This window comes from Sceloporus undulatus, chromosome 1 (genome assembly GCF_019175285.1).
Source record: "Sceloporus undulatus isolate JIND9_A2432 ecotype Alabama chromosome 1, SceUnd_v1.1, whole genome shotgun sequence".
Lineage (NCBI taxonomy): Eukaryota > Metazoa > Chordata > Lepidosauria > Squamata > Phrynosomatidae > Sceloporus > Sceloporus undulatus.
This window is the reverse complement of record NC_056522.1, coordinates 74,489,814-74,505,921: the sequence shown is the minus strand read 5'-3', so window position 1 is coordinate 74,505,921 and position 16,108 is coordinate 74,489,814. Positions and strand designations below refer to the sequence as shown.

Sequence of the window (16,108 nt, the reverse complement as noted above, 5' to 3'; positions counted from 1 at the left end):
AAGAGAGATAGTAAAGCAGTTATCTAGGTAATTCTTTTTTAAAAAACAAACATTGGGCCAGTCATAGTGCTGTGTGTCTGACAGTCTGATACAAAGTTGATTTGTTAGGGAATGAGAAGGCTCTCCTGGCTTCTGTGGGTAAATACTACTCTGTGCAGAATTATGCTGCTGGTGTTAATGTAATTTCATAAATTGATTGGAGGCAATGCCCAAGCTTCCTACAGGCTCCACTTTTAAAAAAAATCTTATCAGTTATATTACGTCCCCTGCTGAAATGTTTTAATGTGACTAAGCATAAGTCTTTGTGCCTTCATATTTAGTGTTTTATTTCTAAAACTACCATGATTGTTCACAAGTTTCTTTCTTCTGTTTGGTTTCCTTCGTTCGTTTTTCTCCAGGAGGTAGACCAGGTTGATCAGGTAGGATATATTGCTGGGAACTGATCCTAGCTGTACTGGCTTAGCTCAGTTTCTCATGCTGCTTCCATGTAAAAATGAGATATTTCTGCAGCTGGATTGAACATAACACTCATTCAGCACCTGGAACATGCAGTACTAAAATCTTTTTTGACTGCGCAAACTATCAGCATTCCATAATTTCTGCTTAATGCACTTCAGTACAGAGACATAATGACAAAGATTCTTTTTCTTCCCTTTTTTTGTTTTATTTTGTTTTGTCTGTGGTTCTGTTCTTTGGATCTCATCTACGGTTGCCTGGCCTAGCATTTGTGGTCGGGAAATGGTGAAATAGTTCAGTACCTGATACTGAGTTGCTTGGTGTCAAAGTCAGCAACTTAACAGTATCTGGGTTGCACATACAGATTACCAGATAATGCATACATCTAAGCTTTCAGCTTTCCATGACAACATGCTAACTCCATTTCACTAATAGCATTTGGAATATTTATTAAATTATAATTAAAGTAATCGTAAAGAAATTTCAGTATGTCCAGCTTTTTATTTCTGGTTTCATATAGATTTTCTGCAAGTATCTGGTATCTGAGTATGTTTGGTGATACAGAGGATGTACTGGTCTGTCTAAGCAGAGCCTTTTGACAATGAGTGCCAGCTGAATTACCAGAAACTTCCTTTTGGTATTTATATTTCTTCATTTAATAATTGCAGAAACAGAAGAATATTGCTGGGGCACTTGCTTTTTGGATGGCAAATGCATCTGAGCTGCTAAATTTCATTAAACAGGATCGAGACCTTAGTCGAATCACACTGGATGCCCAAGATGTTTTGGCCCACCTAGTTCAAATGGCATTCAAGTAAGAGAATGACACTTTTGTTTATCTTTCTATTTTGACCAATTTTTATTTTCATGTTTTTGAGAAAGAGTTGTAGGTTCATTCAGAATTCCATTTTTTCGCCAAAAAAGCAAGCTTTTTGGCCTTTTGGCTAAGATCAAGTGTGTAAAAAAAATCAAGTGATGTGTGTGAGTTGTACTCCTAAGCATACTTATTTCAAAATCAGTCCCACTGAATTTAATGGGAGATTTATATGTGTGCGTGTGTGTACACGCTCGCGCGCGCACACACACACGCACACACAGGTTTGCATTTAGAGGATCAAATTCTTGATATTTTTATGAATGCATGTTTATAAGAGAGGGGCACTTTAATTGGCCTAAATTGTGGACTGTTGATAATAAACTTTTTTTTCCTGTCACAACATTTATATTTCAGATATCTGGTTCACTGTCTTCAATCAGAGCTTAATAACTACATGCCTGCATTTCTTGATGATCCTGAAGAAAATAATCCTCAAAGACCTAAAATAGGTTAGATCACAATATATTGTGCTAAGAATGCCTTTTTGTATGGTAGCTGTGTTGTAGGATAGCTTGTATACTGTGGAGGAATGTTGGTGTATAGTCACATTCTTAAGATTGGTGGTACCTAACAAAGGATTCTCTGTCAGCTATTGAAAACTCAGCCACAGTAACTCTAGATTCAATTTTTTCATATGAGCTAGAACAAAATAGGACATATGTATAAATAGACACAGAGGCTTGATTGAATTATTTCACAATAGCATGATCAGTAGTAGTGATATTACATGCTGTAATTAACCTATGCTGTATATGCATTCATACAGTCTTAGAGAAAATAGTCATCTTGTGTGTAAGTCTGTAATTACATTGTTACTAAAACTGAAGTTTTGAATCATAAAAGGTGCAGTTCAGTTCTAGTAATTTAAAGTATGACTTTTGAAATGTCCTCATATTTTTTTTGGTCAAAGCTTGGAAAATGTTCAAGATGTACATATGGGGTATAGGTATACTCAGCATTATTATTTGTGATCACAGTTTGAATAATTAGACTTCATATAATTTTTTTTAAAAAACATCTTGAACATGATTGGAAAAATATTCTGTTAGTGCTCCACTAAATTACTTCCTCCCCCCCCCCCCACCCCAATTAGGTCCTGTTTTAAGGGAGGTAGATAATTCACTAGCTTTATAGGAAATGTAGTAAATTAAGTTCAAATATTTTACACTTATTCTCAGCAAAATATTGTTGGGGAATACCAAAGATAAGACTGAGAATATTTTATGCACATTTATTTGAAAATAAGATCCATTTAACACAAAGTCCAGATTCCAAAGTAATGATCCCACTGAGAGATCCTAATAAGCAGAAGTGGAGGGGGGGGAAATTACCCCTCCATACTGCATCTCCTTGAGCACACCGGAAAATCTTCCTGTGATGGCTTTCTGGCTGTAGGGCTTCAGTGAATGAAAGTAAGTTCTGCATGCTGATAGTCAAGACCCAACTTTATTATCACTTTAGGTTAGTGGGCCCTAATAATGTAGAAGCATGGAAAAGTATGCTGGTTTATGTGAGATTTTCATAGAATCATAGAGTTCGTTGGAATCATTTATTTTATGTGGCAAATAAAATTCTTTAAGACATCATTCAAGTTCCTTGATATAAAACATATTGGTGTGTGGAGAGGATCAGTCAAGTGCTAGAAATGTGTATTCTTTAGGTCACTTTTTTTTGTGGGGGGGGGGAGTAGTGCCGCACAGTAAAAACATATGAGGAGGTAATAATTCAGCTTATTGAGGACATTACCTATTAAGAATTAGACATTAAGGATTATACATTATCTATTAAGACTTGGCACATTGTTCTACAGGTTCTTAATATAAGGAAAACACGAGGGTGGACGAGAGGAGTCAGTATTATTTTGTGACTTTCAATTCCAGCTTCTAACCACAATGAATGCTTTTTCTGTAGCTATCCTACCTTTTGTGTTTTGGGAGAGGAATGTTGAAGTAATAAATCACATGACTGATTCTTTGGTACTGTCTGCTAGTTCTTCCTCCCATAAATGGGGATATTAACATAGTTTTGGTGGTGATTGAGGGATCTGTGGGAGGATTGTAGCTTTGGATGCTCACCTGGAAAATGTGGAATGCTCAGGTTCTTCTGCCTCTGCACTATACGCTCCACTTCCATCACCCACTTCATCGTATTGTTCATTAGTGCAAATTGAGCAGAAAAGAGAAAAAGTTGTAAACTGTAGTTTCTTTGACTCTACCCTACTGAGGTTTTGGAAGTTTCTTGCTTCTCGGCATCTCTATAATATATACAATTTTCATACGAAATGTCTCCAACTATGGCAGAGCATAAGGAAAAGGAAATCACCTGCTCCCCAAATTAGAACTTCCTCTTTCTTTCCAAAATTCTGCACTCACTTTTCTGAAATGTTGCATGTTTGCTAGTTAGGACTACCTTTAATACTGGTAAGCCATTTTTATTATGATTTTCACAAAAACCTCAAGGGAGGAGCAGCTTGTAATTTCTTGCACAAAATGCCTGGCATGTATTTTTCTGAAAACTTGTTAGTCTTGATAACTTCAGATAGTGCTGCGTCATTACTAATTTTTTAAAAGATATTATTGGCAATTCCAAGTTTTATAAAAAAATCAGAATATAAAGGCTTATAGTATAAAACTCTATAGGCTTGTTTCTTCCAACTCTGATTCTATGAAATCTGGCACACAACTCAGTTTTGACAAACAGAAAAAAAGGTTACAGCCATTGTTGATTTTTCAATTATAGTTAATGAGAGGCACAAAGACTGGGATTTCCAAATCAAGATTCAGATCTTAGTCAAATGGGGCAGTCGTCAAATTAGATCAAGCCAAATCATTGACTCAGGATGTAAACCAGATTACCTTAATGATAATTGAATGAAGTTTTGTTGCTTTCCTTTTGTAAACAATAAATAATTCTCATTTTTCAATCTCTTTATATAATGTAATTTTTAGTATTTGGTGCTTCTCATTATTGTCTTTAAAGTATAGTGTCCTCTTTATATAAAACAGGATTGAATATTGAGACACTTAATATAGCTCTAACTAGAATGTATAATCACTAACAACAACAACAACAGCATGTGTAACTTTCTTTTTGTAGATGACGTCTTGCATACACTAACTGGAGCCATGTCCCTGTTACGGCGTTGTAGAGTGAATGCTGCACTGACTATACAGCTCTTCTCTCAGCTGTTCCACTTTATCAACATGTGGCTTTTTAACAGACTGGTTACTGATCCAGATTCAGGATTGTGTTCTCATTACTGGGGAGCTATTATCCGCCAGCAACTGGGACACATTGAGGCCTGGGCAGAAAAAACAAGGCTTGGAGCTGGCTGCTGATTGTCACCTTAGTAGGATAGTACAGGTGGGTATTTGGGAATAGAAAAATAAATGTTTGCTTCTGTGATGCTTATGATTTTCACCTGCTAATATAGTAATAAACATTCAACTTGGTGCCCCCAGGTTGGATCATGAAAACCTATGGATCACTCTAAAAGAAATCAGCATGTCACATTTACTTCTCCTGGTCTATAAGCTTTACCCAGGATAGAAGCCCACTGTTAATACACAAAATGGGCAAACATAATGGTTTCCAGTTGATAAGAGGGTCAGATAAAGCTGCATTTTATCACATTATCTGTTTAATTTCTACACAAACCTTTTCATACAGAAAGCAAAATTAGATTTTGAGAAAGCGGACATGAGTATTGAGGGAAGGAACAGCAACAGTTTAACATATGCAGAAGAAACTATACTACTAGCATAAAATAGCAAAAACTTGGAATGATTAATGAGGAGAATTAAGGAAGAAATTGCAAAGGCAGGTTTACATTTGAACATTAAGAAAACAAAAATAATGATCGCAGATTTACATAACTTTAGAGTAGATTGAAATAGTTCAAGATTTTTCATACTTTGGCTCAGTGATTAATCAGAATGGAGACTGCTGTCAAGAAATCAGAAGAAGGCTAGGACTTGGAAGGCTAGCTATCGAGGAACTAGACAAGATTCTGAAATGTAAAGAGATATATCATTGAATACTAATATTAGGATTGTCCACGCCATTGTATGGCATTGTATATGATTGTGAAAGCTGAACAGTGAAGAAAGCTGGTAGGAAAAAAATCAGCTCATTTGTAATGTGGTGCTGGAGAAGAGTTCTACAGATACTATAGACTGCTAAAATGACCCAATAAATCAGGGGTAGGCAACCTTTTTGAGCCGGGGGCCAGGTTGCTGTCCCTCAGGCGACTGGGGGGGCCGAACCCGGGGGTGGAGCTTCAAACCTCCGGGGCGGGGCCACGTGCCGGCTGTGGAGCTTCCACCATTCGGGGCGGGGTCGCGTGCCGGGGGGTGGAGCTTCCACCCTCCAGGGGCGGGGCCACATGCCGGGGGCGGAGCTTCCACCCTCCGGGGGCCAGGCCTCCCCATCTTTGCTTGCCCCTGACAGGGCCCCAGGCCCCGTCAGAGACCAGCAAAAAAGCTGGTGGGAGCCACCAGCGCTGGAGGGCCCCCTGGAGGGCCCCAGCAACGGCACCGGGCCTCCCAGAGGCCCTCTGCCGCCATCGGAGCCCTCCTGGAGGGCCCCAGGGACGGCAAAGGGCCCCCCAGAGGCCCCCTGCCGCCCTCGGAGCCCTTCTGGAGGGCCCCAGAGACGGCAGCGGGCCTCCTAGAGGCCCGCCGCCGCGGCTGCCCATCGCGGCTTTTCGCCGCTCTGGGCGCCGCCATTTTTGGGCAGCAAAATGGCGGCGAAGTCTCGCGCGACCTCCCTGCCATTTTGGGCAAAAAAATGGCGGCGCCCATAGCCCCAGAGGCCGCTATGGGCGCCGTCATTTTTCGCCCAAAATGGCGGCAAAGTCTCGTGCGACCTTGCCGCCATTTTGCCACCCAAAATGGCGGCGCCCAGAGCGGCGAAAAGCCGTGATGGGCGGCTGCCGTGGCGGCGGCAGCAACAGCAGCCAGGGGCCAGGCGGCAGGCCTCCCTGGACCGCATCCGGCCCGCGGGCCGGAGGTTGCCGACCCCTGCAATAAATGGATCACAGAGCAAATCAAGCCTGAACTTTCCCTAGAAGCCAAGATGACTCAAATTGTCATACTTTGGCATATCATGAGAAGATATGACTCACTAGAAATGACAATAATGTTTGGTATTGCTAGACTCAATCAAAAGAACCATGTCCCCGAAACTGCAAGACCTGAGCAGGTTGTTGAGGACAGGGTGACTTAGAGATCTCTCACTCATAGGGTCTCCATAAGTCAAAATCAACTTGATGGCAGTTAACAATCCTCCGCCATTTAAAGCAGGAATGGAAAAAGGGTAGCCCTCCAGATGTTGAGTTGAAACTCAGTGTAATTGTTAACAACAACAACAGCAATAACAACTACAAAGATTTTCTAAAATTTGGCTGAGTCATAAATCATAGTCAAGAAATTGGACTTCAGAGGATAGCTATGAAGGAATTGGGTAAGAGTCTCAAGAGCAAAGATACATTGCACTTTGCTTTATCAACCTGAATTTATCTGATGTGAACAGCTTGAGAGGAAGGACTCAGTTTGCATCTGCACTAAAGAAATAATCCAGTTTGATGCCACTTTAACTGCCCTTGGCTCCATGCTGTGGAATGCTGGGATTTGAAGTTTGTTGTGGCACCTGACAGAGATGGCTAAACAGCTCCTCAAAACTACAAATCCCAAGATTCCATAGCACAGAGCTATAATGGAAGTTAAAGTGGTGTCAACCATAAAAACTAAGCTGCCTTGGGTCCTTTTCTGGGAGAAAAGGTGGCATAGAAATGAAATAAATGATGAAATGATGAGGAGGTCTGGGAATTGCAGTTCAGTTTCTTGTGGCTGACAGAGATGGCTAAATAGCTCCCAAAACTACAAATCCCAGGATCCCATAGCATGGAGCCAGGGCAGTTAAAGTGGCATCAAACTGCACTATTTCTGCAGTGCAGATGCAGCCTTGGAGCTCTTTTGTTGATGCTACTTGCATCTTGACTTATGGCGACCCTAAGGCAAACCTATCATGGGGAAATTTTTCTAGAGGGTGTTTCTCTGGGGCTGAGAGAGTGTGACCTGCCCATGGTCACCCAATGGGACCTCTATCCATGAGTTAAACCCACTCCCCACCCCCCTCCATTTTCTTTCTGGAAGGGACCTTGCTTGTGTTGAAGGGAAGGCCACCAAGCCTCTGACCCTCAGAATTGTTGTTTCCATGCTCAGTCTTAGAATCAGTGGGTGCCTGAGCATGTGCAGAGTGTCTTTCACTCCTTCTCTCCTCTCTCTTAGCCAAAGACCCCCTCCTGATTTCACCACCCTCTTGATGCATGGATTTGGCTGATTTTAACCCCTGGAATTTTATATTCGTATTTTATATTTTATATTTGTAATTTTTAAATGTATTTTTTACAATTTTCATTGTTGTTTTAATGTGTTTTCTATGTGTTGTTAGCCGCCTTGGGTCCCACTTCTCCACTAACTCAAAAATATCCCTGCCCTGGGTTGTTTCATTTTTCCTTCCCCACAAAAGATGGCTCTCTTGCCTCTCCTTTCCCCTGAATGAACCTGAGGAGCCTTTGGCAATGGTGCTGAAGTGAAGCAGCCCCCTCCCCTTCTTCCCTTTCCCCTTCCTGAGGTAAAGGTTCGACCCTCTTTCTGTGTCTGGGGGGCGGGGGCTTTTAGCCCCTCAAAATGGTGGCACTTAGTCTGGAAACCGCTCCCCCCTTCCCAAAATCCTGGCTACGTCCCTTGTCTATCTTTGTGCAAATAAAATAAATAGGAGAACAGTGTCTGTAAAATAGGAATGAAGATACCTTGTTTCTTAAGTTTGAAGCCTTGAAGTTTTTTCTTCCCTTCTTGATTATAGGTAATTTGTACAGTTGGGTTATTTTTGAAGAATCTGTTTTACATATTCCTGTGTTCATGGAGTTATTTCCAAAAAGGCAACATTCTTGTGTAAAAGGGAGCAGTATCAGTACACTTGACATTCCCCTTCCCCTGTGTTGAGGGAAAAAAATCAAATGGGGGCATTCTCAAAACAAATTCCTGACTATTTAAAAAGCACATGGACCTTTAGCTGAGGTGGGAAGGAGAAATCCTGATAGTTGGGTGACAATGCACATAGAATGGAGTGAATTTAAAGGAAATGGGGATGAGAGAAGCATAAAGAGGGTAAACTGAACTTTTTCATTTTTGACAAGATCATTCTTTTGATTCCCACTGAAAAGATGTTTTGAAAAACCTTGAAAAAAATAGAAATTAGTTGCCCATAGGAATCAATGAAGAAAACTAACATTTTAATCTATGTGTGATGGGGTACAAATAAACCCAACTCTGTGCCCCCAACAATCTGAAATAAACAGAGACATCCTGTCCTCCCAACGACCCAGTGACAATTGAGTACAGGTATAATAATAATAATAATAATAATAATAATAGGATTTATTTATATACCGCCCAATCACAGGGAATCCGAGCGGTTTACAATAGAGGGGATAATAGACGTTCCCTGCCCTCAGGCTTACAATCTAAAAAGACACGACACAAAAGGAGAAGGGAATGGTGAGGGGGGGAGGGGATCAGGTCCAGCATTCTTCTCTCCCTCTGAGGCCTGGACCAAGGCAGATGGACCGGAGGGAGGGCTCTTCTTCTTCAGGCTAGCCCTGATGGAGGTGGGCCAGCCTACTCTCCCCCTCATAGGCCAAAGGATGACAGTTAAGGAGGGAGGAGCCTTTTTCTTCAGGCTAGCCCCTGATGGAACTGGGCCAGCCTACTCTCTGCCTCATAGGCCGGAAGATGACAGTTATGGAGGAAGAGCCTTTTTCTTCAGGCTAGCCCTTGATGTAGCTAGGCCAGCCTGCTCTCTTCCTCATAGGCCGGAAGATGACAGTTATGGAGGAGGAACCTTTTTCTTCAGCTAGCCCCTGATGGAACTGGGCCAGCCTGCTCTCTCCCTCATAGGTATACCTGAGTTAATCAAGTAGCTGTGTTCCTCAATGTTATTTGTTTAACATAACATTTGGTACTAGAGGCAGAAAAAACATGGAAAGATGAGGGATATGTTCCTGTATCGCCAAGAAGAAGAAGAAGAAGAAGAAGAAGAAGAAGAGGAGGAGGAGGAGGAGTAGATATGTTTTTATTAAATACGAACAGTATGCACATGGGAAATGAAACAACCAGGTCAGGTGGGCCTTGCATAAGTAAACAAAAACATTTTGAACGTTCTACAGAGCATGGTAAAGCAAGCAAACTTGCTTTCTCCTTTTCTCTCTGTTTTGCTGTTCATGTATGATCAGTAAGGGATTGTAAAGTCAGCTGCAACCCAGAAATGGAATCTCTGTTTCTCCATCTTCCACTGTCTTCCAGTGCCAATGCTGTAAACAAATTCCAGCTAGACAGAAGAAAAGGATGAAAAGAGGAGGAGTTAAATGGATAGAAAAAGACTTTGTAAATGAACTTTCTTGTCAAATGCTTTGTTAATAGAGGTATCCTGTATGATTAGTGGGCATGGGGTGTTGATTCATTGGAAAGAGAAATTGGGATCAAATGTTTGTGTGATCAAATGAAATGGCTTCAAGCCTTAACAGAAGAACTCCATATTGAATGGTTAATGGAAGATCCTAATTATAGTAATTTAGCAAGTGGTTCCTGCATCCTGACTTTGGCATATTGTTTCCAGTGTCACATCTTCTAATGTTTAAATACAGATGGTCCTGATAATGGTTAAAATACTTTTTGCTTTTTTCTTCACAGGCAACTACATTACTTACTATGGATAAATACTCACCAGAAGATATTCCAAATATTAATAGCACCTGCTTTAAACTCAATTCTCTACAGCTTCATGCATTGCTACAAAATTATCATTGTGCTCCAGATGAACCATTTATCCCAACAGTAAGTTAATTTAGAGTTCTTATTTTTAAAAGGTTGGGGAAAGGGTTCTGTTCAAAGACATTAAGGTTTTTGTTTTGTTTTGTTTTGTTTTCGAACAAAGCAGTACATCTTATGTTACAGTGTAAGAAAAAATGGTTTTAGCTTTCTGGCAAAATATTTTATCAGGGGCTGGGCGGGGTTGACCAAATAGAGTGGGAGGAATTATCTGTCTACTCTTGGATAGAGAAAGGGCAGAGACAAATGTCAGGGGCTGGAGAATTGATTGGAAAGGAATTGTTTTGGATTCAGGATGAATAAAAAAGTAGTGTATAAAATATGGATTAAAAATCCTGAAGTCAGCAGAACAGTATATGAGGGATATTTAAGGACTGAGAAAAAGAGAAGCAGTAGAAGCAAGAAGTTATGGGTAAAATGAAATTAAAAGTGATGTGGAGACAGTCTTCATTGGCCTTTGGAATAAAATAGATTATTTTTTTAAATGCTTTAATATGCTACATAAAATCATAGAATGATAGAGTTGGAAGAGACCGCAAGGGCCATCCAGTCCAACCCCCTGCCATATAGGAAATCTAAATCAAAGCATCCCTGACAGATGCCCATCCAGCCTCTGTTTAAGGACCTCTAAGGAAGGAGACTCCACTATACTCCGAGGGAGTTTGTCCCACTGTCAAACAGCCCTTACTGTCAGGAAGTTCCTCCTAATGTTGAGGTGGAATCTTTTCCTGCAGCTTGCATCCATTGTTCCGGGTCCTGTTCTCTGGAGCAGCAGAAAACAAGTTAGCTCCCTCCTTAATATGACATCCCTTCAAGTATTTAAAAAGGGTTATCATATCACCTCTTAACCTTCTCTTCTCCAGGCTAAGCATCCCCAGCTCCCTAAGTCGTTCTTCATAGGGCATGGTTTCCAGACCTTTCACCATTTTAGTTGCCCTCCTTTAGACACTCTCCAGTGTTTCAACATCCTTTTTAAATTATGGTGTCCAGAACTGGACACAGTATTCCAGGTGGGGTCTGACCAGAGCAGAATAGAGTGACACTATTACTTCCCTTGATTTAGACACTATACTTCTATTGATGCAGCCTGAAATCGCATTGGCCTTGTGAGCTGCCACATGGCACTGTTGGCACATATTAAATTTGTGGTCTACTTGGACTCCCAGATCCCTTTCACATGTTGTTTCATTCAGCCATGTGACACCCATCCTATATCTGTGCATTTCATTTTTCTGCCCTAAGTGCAGTACCTTACATTTCTCTGTGTTGAATTTCATTTTGTTAGCTTTAGCCCAGCTTTCCCATCTGTCAAGGTCATTTTGAATTTTGATCCGGTCCTCTGGGGTATTAGCTACTTCTCCTAATTTGGTGTCATCTGCAAATTTGATAAATATGCCCCCAATTCTGTCATCCAAGTCATTGATAAAGATGTTGAATAGCACTGGGCCCAGGACAGACCCCTGTGGGACCTCACTGGTCACTTCTCTCCAGGATGAAAAGGAGCCATTGTTGAGCACCCTTTGGGTTCGGCCAGTCAGCCAATTACAAATCCATGTAACAGTTACGTTGTCTAGCCCACATTCCACTACTTTGTTTACAAGAATGTCATGGGGAACCCTGTCAAAAGCCTTACTGAAATCAAGATACACTATATCCACAGCATTCCCTTCAATTAACACGTTGGTAATTTTATCAAAGAAAGAGATCAGATTTGTCTGGCATGACTTGTTTCTCTGAAACCCATGTTGACTTTTTATGATTATGGAATTGCCTTCTAGATGTTCACAGACTCTCTGTTTAATGATCTGCTCTAGAATCTTTCCTGGTATTGATGTCAGACAAACTGGATGATAATTGTTGGGATCCTCTTTTTTCCCCTTTTTGAAGATGGAGACAACGTTTGTCAGTCTGCTGCCACTTCTCCTGTTCTCCAGGAGTTCTCAAAGATTATTGCCAATGGCTCCGATACTACTTTTGCCAGTTCTTTTAATACCCTTGGATGTAGTTCATCTGGTCCTGGAGATTTATGTTTATTTAGATTAACCAGATATTCCTGTACTATATCTTTACCTATGCTGGAAGCATAACTAAATTTACTAGGGGAATAAGATGCTGTGCAGACCAGCCATTCAGGCCGGCCTGGGGGTGGAGTCGGGGCGTGGTGTCCACACGACGCACACCCTGACTCTGCCCCTAGGCTGGCATGATGCCACATGCTGCACCACGTGTCAGGCAGTGCCACATTGTTTCTCTGGCACTGCGTTTAGATGACACAGTGCTAAAGGAGCGCCAAAAAGCCATGTCATTGGCAGCTATGGTGCCCTTTCTGTGGCGCAGAAAGGAGCCACTTCTCTGGCTCCTTTTTGCATTGCAAAAAGGCAAGATTGGGGCTGTGGCATGTGGTTGCCATGGCTTCAATCTGGCACTAAAAGAGGCGACTGCAGGCTGCTCCTTAGGGGCAGTCTATACAGCCCCTAACTCCACATGGTGGATGACAAAGTGGAAAATATAAGTGTCCATTGCAACTGAATAAATGGGTGAGAAAGACAGTGCTTATATGCCATGTACAACTATTTAAATGTCATTTAAAATGATTACATGGATGTCTCTGTACAGCCCCCTGAAAAATGCTTTAAAATATTTACATGCCAAAATGCATTGGACTTTTTAGTTATCAAACTTCATCTTCATCCTCTTCAGATCACCTCCCCCTTTTTATTGAGTGGCTTTCATTTTTTTATTCTTCTGTATATATTTTATTGCTAGCTCTGAACAAATTCTCTAATTCTGCAAACCAAAGCCTTGATTTTCTTGTTATTCAGCAGCTCCAAATAATGAGTGAAAGTTAATAATGTCTTAATTTGGGACAACTGTTAAGGAGAACATGACCCAGGCTTTTAGTATTCCTAAAGTAATGTTTTGAATCAAAACCTATATGGATACTTTTGTACTTATTGTTAAATATTGTTAATTCTAAATTGTTATTAAATTTTCAGTTTTTATTGATCCAAACATCTAATAATTAAAATCCTTAGAAATCAACATGGCAGAAAAAGTTTTATATACTGCAGTAAAATCCAATCACATAATATAATCTTTATATAGTAGAAACAAGGCTAATGTAGGTAAATAAAATTTTAGTTCATGTTCTCATTGCTCTCTGTAAAAATTTGCCTACAATTTCTGTGAGAAATACTTTTGTATCAGACAAAAATAAATGTGATTGTCCTGGATATCAAATGATCAGTAGCTTGATAAGCTTATGAAAAGTCAAGGATCATGAAAGATGTAGAAGAATTGAAAATGACTGAAAGTTTCAGTTTCTTCTGGTTAAAATTATAATCTGCATAAACTATCCCCCAATATCTTAAGAGCAGGATCTCCTCTACAATGGGATACTTAATTTTTTTGTTGATGTTTACCTTGAGAAACCAACAGTAATTGGATAAATGCCAAACAATAAAGGATAATAATTATTTGCAGCTGCAAGTGAATTTTGAAAGTCATAATGCTAATGGAGAAAAATCTATATTCAATATCTTGTCATTAATTATCTTTATCCTTAGATTTCCATACTAATATTGATACACTAATTAGATGTAGCTGGGTGAAAGAGCAAGTGACACGTTAAACAGGGCCAAAATATTACAGCTAGATCAAAGAGAGATAACATGTCTCCAAGACTGCATTTGCACTATAGAAATAATGCAGTTTGGTGCCACTTTAACTGCCATGACACAGTGATATAGAAATCTGGGGATTGTAGTTTGTTGTGGCACCAGAGCTCTCTGACAGAGAAGGCTGAATGCTTCACAAAAGTACAGTTCCCAGAATCCCATAGCAGTGAGCCATGGCAGTAAAGTGGTGTCAAACTGGATTATTTCTGCAGTGGAAATACAACTTAAATTTGAAATACATTGGTCACACATCTGAGAATACCAGGATGTTTTTTTTAAGCTTGAACTTTCTCAGTTCCTAAATTATAGCCTGTAATCGAAATTTGGATACTATGTAAAAGTTATTTGGCATTATAACACCACCACCACCACCATTATCGTGAATTCTGATCCATTGGTTACACATAGTTTCTAAGGCCTGTTACAGACTGCCAAAATAAAGCTGCTTCGGGTCTCTTTGGAGGTATGCTGTTTAAATGATGCATGCATCCTAAGAATCCGGAAGCTGCACCAAAGCTTCACTCCAGTGCTTAGGAATGGAGTGTGGCTTTGGTGCGACCTCCGGACTCTTAGGACCCATGCATCATTTAAACAGCATACCTCCAAAGAGACCCGAAGCAGCTTTATTTTGGCTGTCTGTAACAGGCCTAAGTCTCTTTTTGTGGCCTACTTAGTGCCACTCTCACATTGAAAAAGAAATTAATTTTCTGATCCTGGAGAGCTCCAGAAGTTGTGGTTTTATGTTATAAAGTCACTCCCAAACATTAAAAATGAAAATTGAAGATGTACAGTCATTTCTGTATTTGATTTGGGAGCATTTTGCCCCCTACACTTCCTGGCCTTGTGCACTTCACAGTGAGTCCTAGGATTGACCCTTGGGCCTTTCAAAATTGCTTTGATTTAAGTCATTAAAGTATTCTAATTAGGTAATCTTATCATTGTAAAATGGCTTTGGATCACCTCTGTGGGTTTGCTTGCTACAACCTCTGATGCCAAAAATTGTTGAAAATACGAACTTTCTCTAATGCTAAATATCAAAACAGAATTCCTAGGTTTTAACCTCTAAATTGAAGTTATGTTGCTTCTCATCTTCCTCTCCACCCGAGAAGTACATATTATTGTATGTATCCAGTGTTAACTGAGTTGTTTATTAATATAGATGACTCTCCATTTCCAGTGATTTATAGTACTGCACTTTAAAAAATGCTTGAGGAATTTTATAAAGTCCCAGCACTTCTGCTGAAAAATTAATTTCCTTTTGTTGCTTGGATCTGTCTTGCATGACATCAGGTTTAAACAAGTATACTAGTTTTATCATTATCTTAATTGAATAACTAAAGTACAGTTGGCCCTCTATATTTGCTTTGACTTTTGTGTCTTTGATTATTCATGGATTTAATATGTTCTCTCTAGAAATCTATAGGTCCTCCAGCATGACTCTCTTGTCAACTTCTGCCAAAAGTCATGATGGAGGACCTAGCGACAACACTTCTCTAGGCATTTGGATGTTGTCCAATGCAATTTCATGGTCAATGTTTGGCAAAATTTGAACACAGAATTGTCCTGGAGGTCCTAGAGATCATAGAGAAGTGTTCTCTCAGGTAAAAAGAATGGTGTTTTTTTATTTACGTTTTTTCCACTTTCATGGAGGTCCTGTGGCCCTAACCCCAGTGAATGTAGGTGGTCCACTGTATAGAACCATAATTTTTACTCCTAATTTTGATCACGTATAATATTGTTCATGTCTATTTCTTTCATTCTTAGGAGTTAATAGAAAATGTTGTAGCTGTTGCAGAAAATACTGCGGATGAGCTGGCTCGTAGTGATGGTAGAGAAGTACAGCTAGAAGAAGATCCTGATTTACAGCTACCATTTCTCCTGCCAGAAGATGGCTACTCATGTGATGTTGTGAGAAATATCCCAAATGGGTTACAAGAATTTTTAGACCCTCTCTGCCAAAGAGGTTAGTGCTTTTAGTTTTATAGTGCGGTAGAAACTTTATTTTCTGCCTTAATTGTTTTCAGTGAATTTATTTTTTATACATGCTTGCTTGGAAATTCCTGTTTTCCTTATTTTCAAATTATGATGTCAGCTGTTCTTGTTCTTTTAAGGGATCAACAAATAAAATCTCAGTGACCTCAGGTACTGCCATGTCTTCCTTTTCAGCTTTGTACTATGATATTGGTAGGCATTCTGTAACTGCCTAC

General features: G+C 40.0%; 1 protein-coding gene across 1 annotated transcript in view; it reads left to right on the top strand.

Moving 5' to 3' along the window:
* The window catches only part of AFDN (afadin, adherens junction formation factor), a 131,885-nt gene that overhangs the window by 69,565 nt on the left and 46,212 nt on the right, over nucleotides 1-16,108 (top strand). The window contains 7 exon segments of the mRNA XM_042456793.1: nucleotides 399-419; nucleotides 1,125-1,270; nucleotides 1,688-1,782; nucleotides 4,430-4,644; nucleotides 4,646-4,696; nucleotides 10,087-10,230; nucleotides 15,666-15,864. Coding sequence (XP_042312727.1) covers nucleotides 399-419; nucleotides 1,125-1,270; nucleotides 1,688-1,782; nucleotides 4,430-4,644; nucleotides 4,646-4,696; nucleotides 10,087-10,230; nucleotides 15,666-15,864 — 871 coding nt within the window.